Source organism: Hemitrygon akajei, chromosome 3 (genome assembly GCF_048418815.1).
Source record: "Hemitrygon akajei chromosome 3, sHemAka1.3, whole genome shotgun sequence".
In the NCBI taxonomy this organism is placed as follows: Eukaryota; Metazoa; Chordata; class Chondrichthyes; order Myliobatiformes; family Dasyatidae; genus Hemitrygon; species Hemitrygon akajei.
In genome coordinates, this window is record NC_133126.1 from 31240521 (window position 1) to 31262513 (window position 21993).

The 21993-nt window shown below is 41.2% G+C and overlaps 1 protein-coding gene across 5 annotated transcripts in view; it reads left to right on the forward strand.

Moving 5' to 3' along the window:
- ttll5 (tubulin tyrosine ligase-like family, member 5) overlaps positions 1-21993 on the forward strand; it is a 449168-nt gene that overhangs the window by 12078 nt on the left and 415097 nt on the right. For all 5 annotated transcript variants that reach the window (XM_073039478.1, XM_073039482.1, XM_073039483.1 and 2 more), the window contains one exon: positions 11679-11865. In XM_073039478.1, coding sequence (XP_072895579.1) covers positions 11804-11865 — 62 coding nt within the window. In that variant the 5' untranslated portion in view covers positions 11679-11803. The remainder of the gene's footprint in view (positions 1-11678; positions 11866-21993) is intronic.

Below are 21993 nucleotides of genomic sequence, written 5' to 3' on the forward strand. Positions count from 1 at the left end.
ACCAAGGTTCTGGAGGTGCTCTTCATCATTTTTCCCAGTCACAATGATGTAATCAAGGTAACGTTGAGTTCCTGGGATAATTTGAAGCACTTGGTCCATTGCTTTTTGCCTGATTGCTGGAGCTGATGTGACACCAAAGACGAGATGATTATACTGGAATAGCCCCTTGTGAGTGTTGATTGTGAGGAACTTCCTGCTTGTCTCCTCAATCTCCATTTGCAGGTAGGCTTGTGACAAGTCAATCTTTGGAAACCTCTCCCCACCTGATAAAGATGCAAAAATGTCTTCTATTTGTGGCAGGGGATACTCACCTTGAAATCCCCACATAAGCGAATGGCTCCAGCCTTCCTTTTTTTGATGACTGGGACAATAGGCGTGACCCAATCATCCACTCAACCTTTGAGAGAATTTCTGACGTTCTGCAGTTGAACATAAACTTTAGAAACGCACACAAAATGCTGGTGGAACGCAACAGGTCAGGCAGCATCTATAGGGAGAAGCGCTGTCGACGTTTCGGGCCGAGACCCTTCGTCAGGACTAACTGAAAGGAAAGATAGTAAGAGATCCACCAGCATTTTGTGTGTGTTGCTTGAATTTCCAGCATCTGCAGATTTCCTCGTGTTTGCCTTTTAAATAAACTTCAGAAAGCGCTTTATGGAATCTTGGTGTTGCTGTTTCATCCAGTTCAATTCTGGCCTTATGCCTTTGAGTTTACCAATCCCCTTCTCAAACACCTTTTCATTAGCATTAAGCAGCTAGGTTAGTCTCATTAGTGCTATTTGGGGTGCCATTGCCTGTTGATGTCACGCTGATAGCTTTGATTGAGTTTTCACAACTATTCACGTCTGAAAAGTGCTGGCTCTCCACTTTTTAAATACATAAAGCTCTAACTATCGTGTTTGGCCTCCATATGTCACATTTAATTTCACTTTGCCTTTGGGAGTCTTTAGCACCACTGAGGTCTTCTCTAATGGTATCTTAGAAAACAGTCTGTTGTAGTCAACCTCCGGAATTATGGACAAAGCTGACCCTGTATCTAGCTCCATTTTCACCTTTATTATAATCCTAAAGATTTTATGATCTGCTTCAGTAATACTATGCAGAACTAGGCATAACAGTTCACCTTTGTCAGACTCTATGTTGTCTGATTCTTGGTAACTTTATGCATTTGCTAATTTTTGTGTTTGAGACTTTACACTCGGTTGTGCTTTTGGTCTGCCTTGGTCTCTATGTGACCTTGTCTGTGACACTTTCTGCAGATTTTTCCTTGAACCAACAGTCATCTGCATCATGGGAGGATCTGCCACATTGATAAATTTTCTTTGGCTTTTTGCACCATTGAGGGACATTTTGTGCAATTCACATTCTAAACTCCTTTTCTGTGGTCCGGCTGCATCCTTTACTGGAGCCTCTAATGATTCTGCCTGTTCTAAGTTTAGGTCTCTTTTTACCAGTAGCCTTGTTTAAGTGCTTTGACAATGCATGCCACATAGAAGCCTGTCCCTTAATCATCAAAAAGTCCATCTCTAAAGTTACAGTACAGGTAGTCCCCGAGTTACGAACGTCCGACCTATGGACACCTCGTACTTACGAACCGAGGAAGGAGAACACCGACTGCCATTTTAAGTCGGATCGCGACGCCGTCCACCATTTTAAGTCGTTGCCATTGACACTGTTGCGTGTTTAACTTTGTATTTGGTTTAAATTTTTCTTAGTTAGATTCACCCTGACCCGGCTCTCCCCCCCCCCACCGGTTCTGGTTGGCTGGTGGCGCAGTGAGATCAGTGCCAGGCTGGAGAATGGAGGTTCTCGAGTTCGATCCAGTGAGAGACCGCTCCCGTGCCGGGTTGATGTCGATCCAGTGACTCACATACCATCCGTGCCAGGTTGATGTCGAGCTCGCAACTCAACCTCATAAAAAAAACACTGCCACTTCCAGTTTAAATTCTCACAGGAAATATTGTGGAGGATCAAATACCCAAACCCAGCACAGCCCCCACTTGTCCCATTTAACCTGTCTCAGTGCGATGGAGTTTCAGACCCGGGGAATTCAGTGCGGTGGTCCTTAGGACCCAGCGGACCTTGGGAGCCAGCGGAGCTCGGGACCTGCCATCAGCAGTGTTTCTGTTCCATTGACGGGAAGCGATCGCGATTGAAAATAAAGTAGAAATAATAAAGCGTTTGGAAAGAGGTGAAACGTCATTGGTCATTGGAAAATCATTAGGCTGTAGTTGGTCAACGATCGGAACAATTTTAAAGGATGACGTGTATGGAGCATATTACTAATATTAATGGAGCATGTGAAAGGCCCTGCCCAAATGAAAGCTACAATTATTACTAAGCAACGCAGTGGTTTAATTATTGGAATACATACATTTCTTAAAGTGTTTTATATGCATAGAAAGGTAAAATATATACTATATATTAAGACAAATGTTTGACTTACTGACACTAAGTAATACCGGATGTACTTGTTCCGCCTTACATACAAATCTGACTTAAAGACGGACTCAGGAATGGAACTCGTACGTAACCTGGGGACTGCCTGTACTGGGAATGTTTGCACATTTCTGCAATGTATTCAGAAAGGCTTTCATCTTTGTAAAATTGTAACAATTTCGGCAAAGGTCTTGCTATTATTGTTCTTGGCCTATTAAGTTGAGAAGTGCAGGGCTTTCTTTTGCTCCTCTATATTGTTCGCATTACAATATAGTTCAGCCCTCTCAATATAAGACTCCTAGTCTTCATTAGTGCTATCAAATTCTTCAACTATCCTGACTGAAGCCATCATCACGTTATTTTCACTTTAATTTCAGCGTGTCTTTCACTGTTACTCACGTGTCCTTCAGCTTTCTCGTGCTTTTTTGTTCCATAAGTATCGGTGCAGTTTGTGATGTTTTTTGACGTTCAGGTTTGTACTTGTCACCAGTTTGTTGTATCTGTGCACAATTACATATAAATTAAAAGCATGTATGCGTGAGATAGCTTTAACTCATGTATTCACATTGCAGTGTGAGAGAGGAAGAAAAGAGAACAATGCTAATACGTAGACATCAGATCAATATGTAGTGCTAAGGTGGTGGGAGGGGGGAATTACTGTTCTAAAAGAAATAGATCCATGCATTACAGGAAACTTGGTTGGCATGGACCAGTTGGGCTGTTCTAAATTCTGTGATTAAAGTCTTTGAAGTAATAATTTATTATTTATCGCTCATCATATGATGTTACTGGATACTTTAGCTGCTACAATGTTTGAAACCATCAAACTTCCCACATAGTTCTGTGTTCGTAATACTGAATGCTGATTGGATATAGACAATAAATACAAAAATAGGCTTATTGCAAAGTATCCAAAACACTCCAGACTGAGAATGCTTTGGAATGTAGAATGAACCATCTGCTTAGTGCAGACAAATTCTCTCAAGTATATTGTAGAAAGCAATATTGCAGAAAGCAACATACCTTAAAGGCAAATTCTCTTCAGTTATTACTGCAACTTTTAAATGACCAGCACAGATGATCTTCAGCTCATCACAGTAATGCCAGCCAAAAAAGATATTCCCACAACCCATTACATGGTGTGTAGCCTTGAAGGTTTTGACATTGAGATTCTTTGTAAGTGTGATGTGGATTTCTGCCTTCATCACTATTTCAAACAGATAATACAGACACCCCCCCTTCTAAACTCACCTAATCCTTCAACCAATTGTCTTAAATCTATGTATATTCTATCATTAGAACTTAGAAGAAAAAGAGAGCTGATGTCACAAAACAAAGTTGTTAGAAAGCTGTTAGGATAGACGAAGGGATTATGTTACCCTTGCAGTGGAGTCAGGAACCAAGGGTTACAGTCTTAAAATAAAGGATAGGCCATTTGGCATTGATGAGAGGAGAAATTGTTTCCTCAGAGTATTGAATTGAATTGACTTTATTTTTTACATCTTTCACATATATGAGTAAAAATCTTTACGTTACATCTCCGTCTAAATGTGCAATGTGCAATCATAGTAATTTATAATAAATAAAACAGTCAATGTAACCTAGAATACATTCAAATCATTATGAGTTAATCAGTCTGGTGGCCTGGTGGAAGAAGCTGTCCTGGAGCATGTTGGTTCTGGCTTTTATGCTGCAATAGCATTTCCTGGAAGATAGCAGCTGGAATAGATTGTGGGTGGGGAGACTCGGGTCTCCGATAATCCTTTGGGCTCTTTTTTCACACCTGTCTTTGTAAATGTCCTGAATATTGGGAAGTTCACAACTACGAATGAGCTGGGCTGTCTGCACTACTTTGTGCAGAATCCTGCGATTAAGGGAGGTACAGTTCCCATACCAGGCAGTGATGCAGCCAGTCAGGATGCTCTCAATTGCACCCCTGTAGAAAATTCTTAGGATTTGGAGGTCCATACCAAACTTCCTCAACCATCTGAGGTGAATGAGGTGCTGTTGTGCCTTTTTCACCGCACAGCTGGTGCGTACAGACCACTTGAGGTCCTGGATGATATGGATGCTGAGGAATTTAAAGCTGTTTATCCTCTTAACCCCAGATCCATTGATGTCAATAAGGGTTAGCATGTCTCCATTTCTCCTGTAATCCAGACCCAGCTCATTGTTTTTGCGACATTGAGGGAGAGCTTGTTTTCTTGACACCACTGTGTCAGAGAGAAGACTAATTCCCTGTAGGTCACCTTGGAATGTTTTATGCTGGTGAAGATAGAGTCAGAGTTATACACCACTGCCTATTCAATCTCTGCCAATCGGGATACCTATGTTAATTTTATTTCCCTGCATTTGGCCCATATTTCTCTGTTTTTCAATCAATTGATCTGTGTCTAAGGTTTCTGATGTTTACTGTGTATGTACTACTCAGGATTGGATGTCACATGTTTGTATTAGACAACCCAAAATGCATTGCCTTATTGTCTGAAGTAAAAGCCTTCTGATATGTGCAGCAATTTGGCAATTGATTGTGTTAAATGGTGCTTGATGTATTTCTGGGTTTTAGAAGAAGCAAGGAATACAGAGATATTGTAGGAAAATGGTGTTGAGGAAGATCAGCTATGACTTTATTGATTGATGGAGCAAAGATAATGGGCTGTATAGTCTTCTGCACCTACTACTTCCATTGTTACTGTGCAATGAGTGCTAATATGCTTTGAGATTGATGTCAGCCATTGTTATCCAAATTAGGGCCCACAAAATATTATTAATTTCCCCACATTGCACCTAAATTGTGGTCTGCATACGAGATGTTGTCTAGTGATGCTTTATTGGTAGAACTAAGGAATAAAGATATGGCCATGTTAAGAGGCTTATTATAGACCACCTTATGGTCTGAGGGATTTAGATGAACAAATTTGTAGAGAGATTGTAGAGTGTTGCAAGAAACATGAGGTTGTTATAGTAGGTGATTTTAATTCTCCACATATTGACTAGGACTCCCATACTGTAAAAGAACTAGATGGGATAGAGTTTGTCAAATGTGTTCAAGAAAATTTCCTTGATCAGTATACAGAAGTCGCAACTCGAGAGAGCGTGATACTAGATTTCATATTAGGGAATGAGACAGGGCAGGTGACAGAAGTTTGTGTAGGGGAATACTTTGCATTTAGTGATCGTAATGCCATTAGTTTCAAGGTAATTATGGAAAAGGATAGGTCTGGTCCTTGGGTTGAGATTCTAGTTTGGAAAAAGGCCAATTTTGATGGTATCAGAAAGGATCTGGCAAGTGTGGATGGAACAGGCTGTTTTCTGGCAAAAGTGTACTTGGTAAGTGGGTGGCCTTCAAAAGTGAAATTTAGTGAGTACTGAGTTTACATGTGCCTGTCAGAATAAAAGGCAAGGACAACATGTTTATGGAACCTTGCTTTTCGAGAGATGTTGAGTCCCTGGTTATGAAAAAGGAGGAACTTAGCAGGTAGGAACAAGTGAGGTACTTGAAGTATAAGAAATGCAAGAGAACACTTAAGAAAGAAATCAGGAGAATTAAATGAAGGCATGAGGTTGCTCTAGTGAAGGAGAATCCTAAGGGCTCCTACAGATATATTAAGAGCAAAAAGATAGCAAGGGATAAAATTACTCCTCTGAAATCTAGGCCCGGAGTTGATAGAAATGGGGGATCTTAAATAGATTTTTTGCATCTGTACTTACTCAGGGACAGACACAGTGTCTACAGAATTGAAGCAAAGCTGCAGGGATGTCATGGACCCTATACAGATTACAGAGGAGGAGGTGATTAATGTCTTGTGACAGAATAGGGTGGATAAATATCCATGACCTGACAAGGCGTTCCCTCGGATATGGTGGAGAAATTATTTGAAGGTATTTTAATGGCCCATGGCTAGTGGTATGCTGCAGGGAGTGGTGCTTGGTCCATTGTTGTTTGTCATCTATATCAATGATTTGGATGATAATGTAGCAAACTGGATCAGCAAATTTGCAGGTGACACCAAGATTGGGGGTGTAGTGAAATATGAGGAAGACTATCAAAGTGCAGCAGAAAATGGGCTGAAAAATGGAAGATGGAATTTACTGCAGACAACAGTGACCTATTGCAAGAGTAAGATAAGTTTTACACGGTGAGCGGTCGGACACTGAGGAGTGTGATAGAATAGGAGATCTGGAAATACAGATCCATAGTTCCTTGAAAGTGGCCTCACAGGTAGATAGGGTCATGAAGAAGGTTATTGGCCCATTGGCTTTCATTAGTCAATGTATTAAGTCCAGGAGTTGGGATGTTATGTTGAAATTGTTTAAGACCTTGGTGAGGCTTAATTTGGAGTATTGTGTGCAGTTTTGGTTACCTACGGGAAAGATGTCAATGAAGATTTGAAGTACATTTATTTTCAAAGTACTGTATGTATACAGTATACAACTCAGAGATTTGTCCTACCATAGGCAGCAATGAAATAGAAACACCATGGAACCTGTTCAAAGAAAACATCAAACATCCAAAGCCCAATATCACCAAGACCAAGGAGATGGTGGTGGACTTTAGGAGATCTAGGCCTCATATGGAGCCAGTGATCATTAATGGAGAATGTGTGGAGCAGGTTAAGACCTACAAGTATCTGGGAGTACAGTTAGACGAGAAGCTAGACTGGACTGCCAACACAGATGCCTTGTGCAGGAAGGCACAGAGTCGACTGTACTTCCTAAGAAGGTTGGCGTCATTCAATGTCTGTAGTGAGATGCTGAAGATGTTCTATAGGTCAGTTGTGGAGAGCGCCCTCTTCTTTGTGGTGGCGTGTTGGGGAGGAAGCATTAAGAAGAGGGACGCCTCACGTCTTAATAAGCTGGTAAGGAAGGCGGGCTCTGTCGTGGGCAAAGTACTGGAGAGTTTAACATTGGTAGCTGAGCGAAGGGCGCTGAGTAGGCTACGGTCAATTATGGATAACTCTGAACATCCTCTACATAGCACCATCCAGAGACAGAGAAGCAGTTTCAGCGACAGGTTACTATCGATACAATGCTCCTCAGACAGGATGAAGAGGTCAATACTCCCCAATGCCATTAGGCTTTACAATTCTACCGCCAGGACTTAAGAACTTTTTAAAAGCTATTATTAATGCTTTTTGAGATAGTGATTTAGATGCATATCATATTTTTTACTGAGTTAAGTATTGTATGTAATTAGTTTTGCTACAACAAGTGTATGGGACATTGGAAAAAAAAAAAAGTTGAATTTCCCCATGGGGATGAATAAAGTATCTATCTATCTATCTATCTATCTATCTATCTATCTATCTATCTAAAGCGAATGGACAACACTGAACCACAGAGCCAGTCTTCGCCGAGTGGCCCACTCCACCCAAATTGCCCCAATCAAACCACTCAAAAGCAGCAAAAAAGAGTAACCAGAATCCAGAAATACATGAAACATGAATATCAAAGTCCCCAAAACAAGTCCACAGCCACGAGCTTTGCTGATTAATGCTTGCAACGTGGAACACGGCAGCCAGCAAGAGGAGAGGAAGACCGGTCAAACATAGGCAGGCAACATCACACCTGCACTCTGCTCTTGTCTTCGTTGACTTCAACCTTGCACATTTAGAGTGAAGCAATAGAGTAAATCATTGCCTCATGCCTCACGTCCAGGCTTCCAGGCCACCAGGCTGCACTCTGCTCCCAAACTCCTTGAACGTCCTCAGACACAACAAAGTGGTGGATCACTCAATCAGCCCAAAAACACACCATCAAAATGTTCTGTAAATCACAGGTTCCAATCGCGTTCAACTTAGTAGAAGATTGAAAGAGTGCTGAGAAAATTTACAAGGATGTTTTTGGGACTTAAGGACCTGAGCGATAGGGAAAGGTTGAATAGGTTAGGATTTTTTTCCCCGGGATATAGAAGACTGAGGGGAAATTTGATAGAGGTATACATAATTATGAGAGGTATAGATAGGGTAAATGCAAGCAGGTTTTTCCACTGAGATTGGGTGAGACTACAATTAGAGTTCATGGGTTAAGGGTGAAAGGTGAAATGTTTAAGGGGAATATTTTCACTCAGAACGTGGTGAGAGTCTGGAACAAGCTGCCAGCGGAAGTTGTGGATGCAGGTTTGATTTCAACATTTAAGAGAAATTTGGGTAGTATATGGATGGGAGGTGCACTGTGGTCTGGGTGCAGGTTTCAAAGGTACATTTAATATCAGAGAAATGTATACAACATGCATCCTGAAATTCTTTTTCTTCACAACCATCCACAAAAACGTAGTGTCTCAAAGAATGAATGACAGTTAAATGTTAGAACCCCTAAGTGCCCCCAGCGCCCCCCCCCCACAAATAAGCAGCTGCAAAGTGATGGCCTCCTTCTCCCCCACCAGCAAGTGGCATCAGCACATCACATCAAGCACTCAAGTGTTCAGCAAAGTATCAATAAAGATGCAGTACCCCAAAGACTACTCGTTCACCTGGTAATTCAACATACCACAGGCGCTCTCTCTCCTTAATAAAAGGAAAAGGGGTGTCCCCATTTCACAGCGAGAGGGGAGACATAACAAAACAACTCGCTGATTTCTGATGTTAAAAGTCTGTTGCATTGCTTTTTCTGAGCTCTGTGCCCAAAGAACTCAGGTCTCTGGGCACAAAGCCAGCAGCCAGCTTGCTGCTTTTGATCTTCCATCTCCCACGACACACCAGATTCCTGCGTCCGCTCGCCTCCAGAGCCACGAAATCCCGGAACCCTGAAGATGCGCTAGTGTTCTCGGCTGCGTCCTTGGTATATCGAATAGCAGCCAGTTGCGAGACCCTGAGAACGGGTCCCATTCCCGCAAAGCACTGAAGTCAGCGTGTAACTCCAGGTCAGGATCTTCAAAAGAACCCTGAAAGGGAAAATAATTGATGGAAGATTAATGGTTCAGCACTGACTAGGGTGCTGAAAGGCCTTTGTCTGTGTTGTCATGTTCTGTGACTCTATTAGTTATCATTGAGGCCCTCCATTGGTGAGGGTCGACTGCAGATATTGTTTTCTAGCTTTCTGTGTTGATACACAAGCCACTACATAAGCCAGGACAGTATGATATGGAGAGTAAGCTGCTGCCCGTGCAGCTCTCCGCTCAACTGATGTATCCAAAGGAATGGCAGAGACCAATACAGTTTGGTACCAACAGCGTCACAGGAGGTGCCAGTCAGCATTGAACTTTTGGAATTCAGCTCTGAATTTTACTCGGGGTTTATTTCCAAAGCTTTTCCCATGAGTGGGTATAGCCACAAGGCAGTGGAGGTTTTCCTTCTCTTGTTTGGGCTGCCAACCATAGCTGATGAGCCCCTTCTGCCTGAAGCAACTGGATTTAAGGTATGAGTAACCCATCTTTGCTCCTTCTCTTATCAGTAGAAGCAGTTCCACCAGGCTTAGATGCTAAGCCACATGTAAAGGCCAGGAGCTGGACTTGATTGTCAGAGGATATTTGAGATGCATGCCATTGTGAGCAGTTAAGAGATAGTGAGAGCTTATCCTCTCTAACCCCACCCCCCCCCAACTAAACCCCGGCTATGACAACTTTAAGGGAGCGATTAGTTATCTTGTTTATCGAACATAGAACAGTACTATACAGGAACAGGCTTTTCAGTGCATGATGTGCGGAACTAATTAAAAAGGTAGTTACAAAGCTAACTAAGCTAATCTCTTCGGCTCACGCAATGTTCATATCCCTCCATTCACTGCATGTTTATGTGCTTAACAAAGAGCCTTTTAGACATCTCTATTGAATTTCTCTCCAATCCCACCCTTGACAGCACATTCTAGGCAGTGTTTACCTCCAAGGTGTGCACATGTATGCACACACACATCTTTTGCCACTAGCACACAAAGGAATTTAAACTGTGCACTAAAGGTTATCACCCTCTACCTTGTTGGCATGTTAAGTATATATCACGATTGTACACAATCACATTTCCTTTTCCTGTTTCTGATGCGAAAGGTGTTGACAAGGTGGCGTTTACAATGATTTGCAGATTTTAGAACTAGCTAATTTATACTGCTTTTATTGAAGAAATTATTGATTCACCATGTCAAATTCTAAAGAAGCAAGGGGCATGAAGCATAAAAGAACTGCTAGTTCATTTAAAGTGGATTAGCATATTATCCTTCAAATAGCTTCAGGTTTACTTCCATTTAAAAATTCAGTGCACACATATCGTTATCACTGGGCAAAAAGTTGCACAGCACAAGATTTTTGCATGCACGGTCATTAAAAATTAGAGGGAACATTGATTCCAGGCACCCACCACTCTCCGTGCAGAGAAAAAAAAAGTCTGCCCTGCATTTCTGCTTTGAACTTTCTCCTGTCACCTTAAGTGTATACCCTCTAGTATTAGTCATTTTGACCTTGATGATAAAGGTAACCAACTGTCTAATCATAATCTTATAAACCTCTATCTCCCCTCAGCTGTCACCACTCCAGAGAAAACAACCCAAGTTGTTCAACCTCTCCTTATAGCCTAGCCCTTCTAATCCAGCAGCATTTTAAGAAACCTCTCTTGTACCATGTCCAAAGTCTTGACATCCTTCCTATAATGGAGTGGCCAGAAGAGAATGTGAAATCGAATCTAAAAAGAAATTCACGAAAGTTGAGTTCTTAAAAATGTACAGGAGGTCAGTCAGGATTTGTAGTACGAGGGGTGATTGATAAGTTTGTGGCCTAAGGTAGAAGGAGATGAGTTATACAGCTCTTGTTACATGCACATGCAGTTCAACTCTGAGTAATTATGCAGAAAGCTTGAAGTTAATAACTCATTAGGGCTGATTGATAAGTTTGTGGCTAAGGTAGAAGGAGATGAGTTATTAACTTCAAACTTTCTGCATAATCACTCAAGAGTTGATCTGCATGTGAATGTAACGAGAGCTGTATAACTCATCTCCTTCTACCTTAGGCCACAAACTTATCAATCACTCATCTGTGGACACTTTCTGGAGATCCAAGATCCATATGCCCCAGACCGCTGGACTAAGTTTGTAAATGTAGGAGGGGACTATGTTGAAAAATGAATGTGCTAGGTTTTCTAAAATTGACTCCTTCTACCTTAGGCCACGAACTTATCAATCACCCCTCGTAAAGTACTGGTGAAGAGAACTTCAGTTGCTCCAGAGGAATTTGTAGAGAATGGGTCAGCAAGTGCTATAAAAACCAAGCCATTGTCCTTGTTTTCATTCTTCATCTGAATTCAATGTTTTTCCAGTGAAGATGGTCCAATGGTCTGAAGTGGTGCAGGATGGACGTGTTCATCTGGCTAAGAAGGTGACGTCTTCACTTGCACTTGTGCATCGTATGTTGCCGATTGGACTGGAGCCAAGCTAAGGAGAAATGCCTGCTGTAAGTCACGTTCCAGAGGATTCTCCCACTTCCTCTGATGGGGAGGAGCATGAGTAAGTCAGGTTAAATCCCTTCATGATTTTATTTCTCTGTGTCTGAATAACATTCTGCTGCTTTCAAACTTCTCTGATTCATTTGCAGTCACCCCATAATCACTCAAGAGTTGATCTGCATGTGCATGTAACGAGAGCTGTATAACTCATCTACTTCTACCTTAGGCCACAAACTTATCAATCACCCATCTGTGGACACTTTCTAGAGGTCCAAGATCCATATGCTCCAGACCGCTGCACTGTGTGTAAATGTAGGAGGGGACTATGTTGAAAAATGAATGTGCTAGGTTTTCTAAAATTGACTCCTACCTTAGGCCACGAACTTATCAATCACCCCTCGTAAAGTACTGGTGAAGAGAACTTCAGTTGTTCCAGAGGAATTTGTAGGAATTCATTTGCAGTTGTTTTGCTGGTGGATTCAGTCCCAACACTTCTTGTTTCCTGCAGTTTTGTGCCATATTTTTGGTTTTTGAAACAACACTGCATTGTGTTAGATTTGCTCTACCTTTCTGCCGTGATCTGAAAAATCCTGAAATAGACAGGTCCAGGTGCCATAGTGCAGGACATCTCGGATTGAGCCTTCAGCATTCTTAAGTGGGAGGGTGAGCAGTCAGAGGTGGTGGTCCATATAGTCATAGAAAAGTACGGCACAGAAGCCCCTCAGCCCTTTTAATCTGTCCCAAACTATTTAAACTACCTACTCTAATCAACCTGCACCGATTATAGCCCTCCATACCCCTACCATTCATGTATCTATCTACACCTCGTAAACATTGAAATTGAACTTGTTTTAACCACTTGTGCTGGTAGTTCATTCCACACTCTTAGGACCCTCTGAGTGAAGAAGTTTCCCTTTGTGTTTCCCTTAGGCTTTTCACCTTTCACACTTAACCTCTGGTTGTACCCTCACCCAATCTCAGCGGAAAGAAACCTGCTTGCATTTACTGTATCTATACCCCTCATAATTTTGTGTACCTCTATCAAATCTCCTCTCAATCTTCTACGTTCTAAGGAATAAAGTCCTAAACTACTCAATCTTTCCTTATGATTTGGGTCCTCCAGTCCCAGCAACATCTTTGTATATTTTCTCTGTACTCTTTCAACCTTTTTATTATCTTTTCTGTAGGTAGGTGACCAAAACTGCACGCAATACTCCAAATTAGGTTTCACAACTTCAACGTAACATCCCATTTCCTGTACTCAATACTTTGATTTATGAATGTCAATGTGCCAAAAGCTTTCTTTACTACCTGTGACACCACTTTCAATGAATTTTGGATCTGTATTCCCCTTTCCCTTTGTTCTACCACACTCCTCAGTTCCCTACTGTTCACTGTAAGACCTACCCTGGTTGGTCTTACCAAAGTGCAATACCTCACATTTGTCTGCATTAAATTCTGACTGGCATTTTTAGCCCATTTTTTCAGGTGGTCCAGATCCTTGATAGCTATGATAGCCTTCCTTGCCGTCCACTACACCCTAATTTGCAAATATGCTGATCCAGTTAACCACATTATCATCCAGATCATTGGTATAGATGACAAACAACAACAGACCCAGCACCAATCCCTGTGACATTCTATAGTCACAGGCTTTCAGTCAGAGGTGCAACCATCTACCACCACTCTCTGGTTTCTCCCACAAAGCCACTGTCTAATCCAATGTACTACCTCATCTTGAATGACGAGCTACTGAACCTTTTTGACCAACCTCCTATGTGGGACTTTGTCAAGTGCCTTGCTAAAGTCCATGTAGACAACATCCACTACTTCATTCACTTTCCTGGTAACTTCCTCAAAAAATTTTGTTTGGCTAGACATGACCTACCACACAAGAAGCCATGCTAATTACCCTTAATCAATCCATGTCTATCCAAATATTTAAATATCTGGTCTATTAGAATACCTTCCAATAACTTTCTCACTACTGATGTCGGACTCGGAGGCTTATAATTTCCTGTTTATCTTTAAAACCTTTCTTTAATGTTGGAACAACATTGGCTACCTTCCAATCCTCTGGTAGCTCATCTCTCGCTAAGGATTATTTACTTATCTCTGTTAGGGCCCCAGTCATCTCTGCACTTGCCTCCCGCAGAGTCTGAGGGAATACCTTTTCAGGTTCCTGTGAATTATCCACCCTAATTTGCCTCAGGAAGCAAACATCTCCTCTGTAATCTGTACCAGGCTCATGAAGTTGATGCACTTTTACCTTACTTCTATAGACTCTGTGTCCATCCCCTGAGTAAATACTGATGCAAAAAATTCTTTGAAGATTTCCACTATCTCTTTTGGCTCCAAGCATGGTTGACCATTCTGATCTTCCAGAGGACCAGTTTTGTCCCGTGTAATCCTTTTGCTCTTAACATATCAGTAGAATCCCTTCTCCTTCACCTTGTCTGCTAGGGCAGCTTCATGCCTTCTTTTAGCCCTCCTGATTTCTTTTGAGTGTTTTCTTGCATTTCTTCTACCCCATAAGCACTTCATTTGCTCTTACCTGCCAATACTTGCAAAGAACTTCTGTTTTTTTTTTCTTAACCAGGGCCTCAGTATCTCTTGAAAACCAAGGTTCCCTGCATGTGTTATCTTTACTGTTTATTCTGACAGGCACATAAAATCTTTGTACTCTCAAAAAATTCACTTTCGGATGTCTCCTATTTACCAAGTATACCTTTCCCTGAAAACAGCCTGTTCCAATCTACATTTGCCAGATCCTTTTTGATACCACGAAAATTAGCCTTCCTCCAATTTGGAATCTCAGCCCGCAGGTCTTTTTGCATATTTAGTTTGGAACTAATGGCATTCTGATCACCAGATGCAAATTGCTGCCCTACACAAACTTCTGTCACCTGCCTGTCTTATTCCCTAATAGTAGATCAAGTATCCCACACTCACTTGTTGGGACTTCTACATACTGATTAAGGAAACTTTCCTGAACATACTTGACAAACTATATCCTATCACTCCTTTTATAGTATGGGAATCCCAATCAAAATGTGGAAAGTTAAAATCATCTACTATAACAACCAGTGTTTCTTGCAACAGTCTGTGATCTCTACAAATTTGTTCCCCTAATCTCTTGGACTGTTGGGTGGTACCAATGACATAGGTAGGAAGAGGGACAAAGTTCTGCAAATTGAGTTCAGGGAGTTAGGTGCCAAATTCAAGGGCAGGGCCTCCAGGATTGTGATCTCAGGATTATTACCTGTGTCACACACTAGTGAGGCCAGAAATACCGGTAGAAAGTTTAACACATAGCTAAGGAGATGGTGCAGGAGGTAGGGCTTTAGATTTTTGGATCATTGGGATTTCTTCCAGGGAAGGTGGGACTTGTACAGAAGAGATGGTTTACACCTACTCTGGAGGGAGTACTGGTATTCTAGCAGGAAAGTTTGTTCGTACTACATGGGGTGGGGGTGCAGGGTTTAAACTAGAGTTGCAGGGGGATGGGAATCAGAGAACAGATAGTAGGTGTGGAGTAGGTTGTTAAAAGCTCAGGAAAAGTCATGAAGCTAAAGGTTGAGAATGGTGGGACAATAGTTATGAGTTGTGCATTCTTCAGTACAAGAAGTATTGTAGGAAAGGCAGATCAGCTCAGGCATGGATCAACACCTGGATTTATGATATTGTAGCAATTAGTGAGACTTGGTTGCAGGAGAATCAGGACTGGCAGTTCAATATTCTGAGATTCCGTTATTTTATATATGGTAGAGTGAGAGGGATTAAAGGGAGAATGGTGGCATTTCTAGACAGGGAAAATGTCACAGAAGTGCTCAGTCTGGACACACTGGAGAACTTGTCTAGTGAGGCTTCATGGGTGGAACTGAGAAATAAGAAAGGTATGACCACATTAATGAAACTATATTATAGATGACCCAACAGTCCGTGAGATTTAGAGGAACAAATCTGTAGAGATTGCAGACTGTTGCAAGAAACATGAGGTTGTGATGGTAGATGATTATAACTTTACACATATTGACTGGGACTCCCATACTAATAAAGGACTAGATGGGATAGAGTTTGTCAAATGTTTTCAGGAAAGTTTTCCATCATCATTATGTAGAAGTTCCAACAAGAGAGTGTGTGATACCAGATCTCCTATTGGGGAATGAGACAGGGCAAATGACAGAAGTTTGAGTCGGGGAGCACTTTGCATTTAGTGATCATAATACTATTAGTTTCAAGGTAATTGTGGAAAAGGATAGGTCTGCGATTCTAAATTGGAGAAAGGCCAATTTTGATGGTATCAGAAAGGATCTGGTAAGTGTGAATTGGGACAGGCTGTTTTCTGGCAAGGATGTACTTAGTAAATGTGAGGCCTTCAAAAGTGAAATTTTGAGAGTATAACGCTTATACGTGCCTGTCAGAATATAAGGCAAGGATAACAGGTTTAGGGTACCTTCATTTTCAAAAGATATTGAAGCCGTGGTTAAGAAAAAAAAATGGAGTTGTATTGCAGGTATAAGCAGGTAGGAACAAATGGAGTACTTGAGGTGAAAAAGAAATGTAAAAGAATGCTTGAGAAAAAATGAGGAGGGTTAAAAGAAGGAATGGGATTGGTTTAGAAATGAGGTGAAAGGGAATCCAAAGATTCTCAGATATGTGAAAAGCAAAATGATTACAAGGCCAAAAATGGTCCTCTGGGAGGTCAGAATGGTGATTTATGCATGGAGTCAAAAGGAATGGGTTACAAACACAGTGTCTATAGAAGTGAAGCAAAGCAGCTGCGAGGTCATGGACCCTATACAGATTACAAAGGATGAGGTAAATCAGGGTGGACAAATCCCCAAGGCCTGACCAAGTGTTACTTTAGACCTTATGGGAGGCATGTTCAGAAATTGCAGGGGCTATAGTAGAGATATGTATTTAAATCATCCTTAGCAACAAGTGAGGGACCAGAGGATTGGAGGATAGCTAAGTTGATCTGTTGTTTAAGAAAGGCTCTAAGAATAATCCAGGAAATGACAGGCCGGTGAGCCTGAGGTCAGTAGTGGGAAAGTTATTCAAAAGTATTGTAAGGGACTGGATATATGAGTATTTGGACAGACAGGGACTGATTAGGGATAATCAGCATGGCTTTGTAGGTTGTGTCTAACAATCTCAGATTTTTTTGAGGAGTTACCATAAAGTTGATAAAGGCAAGGCAGTAGAATCAGAATCAGGTTTAATATCACTGGCACATGTTGTGAAATTTGTTGTTTTTTGGCATCAGTGGATTGCAGTGCATACTAAAAACTAACTAACAGTAAGTATGTATATTTAAGAAGTTAATTAGTACAAAAAGAGAAAAAATAACTAGTGAGGTGGTGTTTATGGGTTCAATGTCATTGAGGAATCTGATGGCAAAGGGGAAGAAGCTAATCTTGAATCATTGAGTGTTTACTTTTAGGCTCGTGTATCTTCTTGGTGATGGTAGCAATGAGAAAAAGGTGTGTCCTGGGTGATGGGGGTCCTTAATGATGGATGCCATCTTTTTAACAGCATTATTCCTTGACGATGTCCTGGGTGCTGGGAAGGCTAGTGCCCATGATTGAGCTGACTGAGTTTACAACTTTCTGCAGCTTATTTTGATTCTTTGCTGTGCGCCCACCCCCATACCAGATGGTGATACAGCCAGTTAGAATGCACTCCACAGCACTTCTGTAGAGAACTGTGAGTGTCTTTGGTAACATACCAATCTCCTCAAACTTGTAATGAATATAGCTGCTGTCATGCCTTCTTTGTAACTGCACAGATATGTTGTGCCCAGGGAGGATTCTCAGACATGTTGATACTCAGGAATTTAAAATTGCTCACCCTTTCCACATCTGATTCCTCAATGAAGACTGGTGTTTGTTCCCCTTTCTGAAGTCCACAATCAATTCTTTGGTCTTATTGACGTTGAGTGCAAGGTTGTTGGTGTGACCCCACTCAACTAGCTGACCTGTCTCGCTCCTGTACGCCTTCTCCTCATCATCTGAAATTCTGCCAACAATAGTTGTCATCAGAAAATTTGAAGCTGGCGTTTGAGCTGTGTTTAGCCATGCACTCATGCGTATAGAGAGAGTAGCGTAGTGGGCTAAGCACACATCCTTGAGATGTGCCAATGTTGATTATCAGCAAGCTTCAAATGTTATTTCCGATCTGCACAGACTGTGGTCTTCCAGTGAGGAAATTGAGAATCCTGTTGCAGAGGAGGTACAGAGGCCCAGGTTTTGGAGCTTTTTGATCAGAAACTGTAGGAATGATTATGTTAAACACTGAGCTGTAGTTAAGCATCCTGACATATTTGTATTATCCAGTGATCCAAGGCTACATTAACAGCCAAAGAGATCTCATCTGCTGTAGACCGATTGTGGTGATAGGTAAATTGCAGCGGGTCCAGGTCCTTGCTGAGCCAGGAGTTGATTGTAGCATAACCAACCTCTCAAAGCATTTCATCACTGTAGATGTGAGTGCTACTGGATGATAGTTGTTAAAGCACTTCACCCTGCTCTTCTTGGGTACTGGTATGATTGTTGCCCTTCTGAAGCAGGTGGGAACTTCTGATTGTAGCAATGAGAGATTGAAGATGTCCTTAAACACACGCATCAGTTGGTTGGCACAGGTTTTCAGAGCCTACCAGGCATCCTGTCGCCTTGCAAGTGTTCACCTTCTTGAAAGACGTTTTGACATTGGCTTCCGAGACAGAGATCACATAGTCACCAGATGCTTTGGCTGTAGTTTTATTCTCCCTTTCAAAGTGTGCATAAAAGGCTTTGAGCTCATCTGGAAGTGAAGCATCATAGCCCGACATATTAGATTTCACTTCGTCGGAAGTAATGGCTTACAAACACTACCACAGTTGATGTGTCTCCAATTCCGCCTCTGATTTCAGTCAGAATTGTTTTTTTTTGCTCTTGAGATAGTCCTCTGTCAGTCATACTTAACCTTCTTGCGTAGTCCTGGTTCACCAGGCTTAAATGCCACAGATCTAGCCCTTTGCAGACAATGAATCTTCTGGTTCTCATTTAAGAGGTATGGAGGGCTATGGTCTGGGTGCAGGTCAATGGGATTAGACAGTTTAAATGGTTTGGCACAGACTAGGTAGGCCAAAGGGCCTATTTCTGTGCTGTAGTTTTCTATGACTCTATGAACAAATGTTGTTCTGTTATTTTCCAGTTCGTGTAACTTGGATGAACCTTTGGCATACATCACAGTATAAGGGAAGTCTGAGACATTGCATGACAATTTAATCTGCTCTTGTAATCTACTGTGCATAATAGACATTTTTATATCTCACCCATCAGTGCACCATTTTAAGAGGACTATCCTAATAATCCAGTTGTGGAGGAGTTTATTTGTCACAGAAGACCAAAAGATGTAGGAGCAGAATTAGGCCATTTGGCCCATCGAGTCTGTTTTGCCATTTCTTTATGGCTGATCCATTTTTCCTCTGAGCTCCAATCTCCTGCCTTCTCCCCATATCCTTTCATGCCCTGGCCAATCAAGAATCTATTAACCTACCTTATATATATTTAAGACTTGGCCTCCACAGCAGCCTGTGGCAATGAATTCCACAGATTCACTACTCTCTGGCTAAAGAAATTCCTCATGATCTCTGTTCTAAAGGACGCCCCTCTATTTTGAGGCTGTGTCCTTTGGTCTTAGATGCTCTCACCAGAGGAAACATCCTCTCCACACCTACACCTTCTTAATGACTTTTTTGTTGCTTTCTGTTGATATTGAAAAAATTACCAATCCTTTAACTTTCCACTAATTTTTGTTTTATCTTATGCCTTCATTTTGGCTTTTATGTTGGCTTTGACTTGTTAGCTATGTTTGTGTCATCTTGCCTTTAGAATACATCTTCCTCTTTGGGATGTATATATCATGTGCCTTCCAAATTGCTTCCAGAGATTTCAGCCATTGCTGTTCTGCTGTTATCCCTGCCACTGTTGTGTTCCAATCAATTCTGGCCAACTCCTCTCTCATGTCTCTGTAATTCCCTTTACTCCTCTGTAATACTGATACATCTGACTTTAGATTCTCCTTCTCAAAATTCAGGCTGAATTCAATCATAGTATGATCACTTGTCCCTTAGAGTTCTTTTACCTTATGCTCTCTAATCAATTCAGGTTTGTGCACAGTGTGCAACAATGAAACTCCACACATACAGTGAAATGCATCAGTTTGCATCAGTGACCAACACAGTCTAAGGATTGTGCTGGGTGCTGGCCGCAAGTGTCACCATGCTTCGGGCACCAACATAGCATGCCTGCAACACACCAACCCTAACCTGTATCTCTTTGGGTTGTGGGAGGAAGCTAGGGCATCTGGAGAAAAACCATGTGGTTATGGGGAAACCATACAAACTCCTTACAGGCAATGGCAGGAATTGAACCCCTATTGATTAGGTGGTGCAGTAAAATGATTGCACTAACTTGGGTATTAGAAGAATGCAGTAATATGTAAGATTTTTTTGCAATGTTCACCTCAGTACGATGTGAAATAAGTCACAGAAAGAACATTGAAACAGCCTTAATGTTCTTTCTAAATTTGCTAAGTTTTAACAACTATTGAGGAGTTAATAAGTTTCAAGATTCTTTCAAAAATCTAACTTAACCTTTACCCCACTACTTTTCCATCCCCTAGAGCTACCAGCCTGTACCTTCTAATATTTTGCAATGTATGGCCTAGGTACATAATTTAGAAACAGAGACAACATGTCAAAAGGAGGAAAGCATTCTTCACCAATAGCTAATCTCAAAGATGTGCATCTATGCAGGCGTTCGAGGTGATGCCATTTGGTTTTACAAACTTCCATGTTGTATTATACATTTAGGCATATACCAAGGAGAATGAAATTTAACTCTTTCCTTGCATTTAAATTATGCTAATCAGAAGACTCTGAGGGATAAATTGCTGTTTCCATTGCTATAAGCTCTGGTCTGCTGAAGTGTGATTATATTGGGTTTGCTGACTGCAAAGTTCTAAACTTGTATGAAGATCTTAAGCCCTAATTGGTATAGATAGCTACGGGTGCCCTCACTAAGGGGAAATTATACTGTAACTACCCAATCTTCAAAAAGGAGTTTACTTCCTTCTTTATCCTCCACAGTGAGCTTAGCTGCCTATGCCCACTATTTGAGCTTACTTCCATGGAGATACTTCTAGCCAACAATGTAGCTTAAACACATTTCATTCATTTATTTTTAGTGATACACATTAAAATCCAGACAATATTCTTAAGACACGTTTAAAACTCAGATTGGATTTGTATCTTATAAAAGACTTCCAAATTATGAATCATTTTTAAAACATAAAGGATTTTCAAAACAGAGGTACAGTTCCAATGAGCTGAAAAGACATACCCACGAGCCAGAGACAAACCAATCATCTGTCGCAGAAATCGAAGGCCGAAGGATAGATTCTAGCTTACCTCATGTTTCTATCATTCATTTTGATGTTCAAGGACCATTCCTAAAAAACCTGAACTGCTATCTACATTTAAACTGTTTCTCTGCTGATGTAATATTTTTTTCAGATGCCTTTTAGTGGTCTCAAAGCATCTGGAGACAGAGGTCCCAAGTACTGACAATTAATGCTGTGAAGCTGACTCTTTTGACCTTCCTACTATTAACAGATTAGCAATTTGATATGCTAAATGATAATATTCTTGTCTGCAAGCTTAATTTAACTAAATGATTTAACCAACATGTTCTAGTTTGAAACAAGCCAAATTAAAATATTCCATTTAAAAAAATATTCCACTACAACTGTTGAGCAATAAGCCAAGCGCTGTGGCACTAGTGAGCCTGCTCTATAGAAAGCATTTGTTTGCAATGCTGTCTTTAACTTCAAACTGATCACTGCTTTCCATTTGCATCATGAACTGAAGACTGGCTCCCGTATATGACAAGAAGTTAAACAAAGAATACTAGTTGGAAATTCAACTTATTCAAAAACAACACCTTGATCTTTAGAAGTGTCAGCTGCTGTGTTTAGAAAGCTGAGCTTGGCAAAAAAGAAAGGCCCCCAGGGCAGTGAATATCCATCACAGAAGTTTAAAGATTATGAAGAAAGGACGGATGATATTAAAAATAAAAATCTATTGTGTTGAGGGCCACCTGTATTGTTTCTAAGGAGCAGAATTGAAGCTGTTCCATGATAC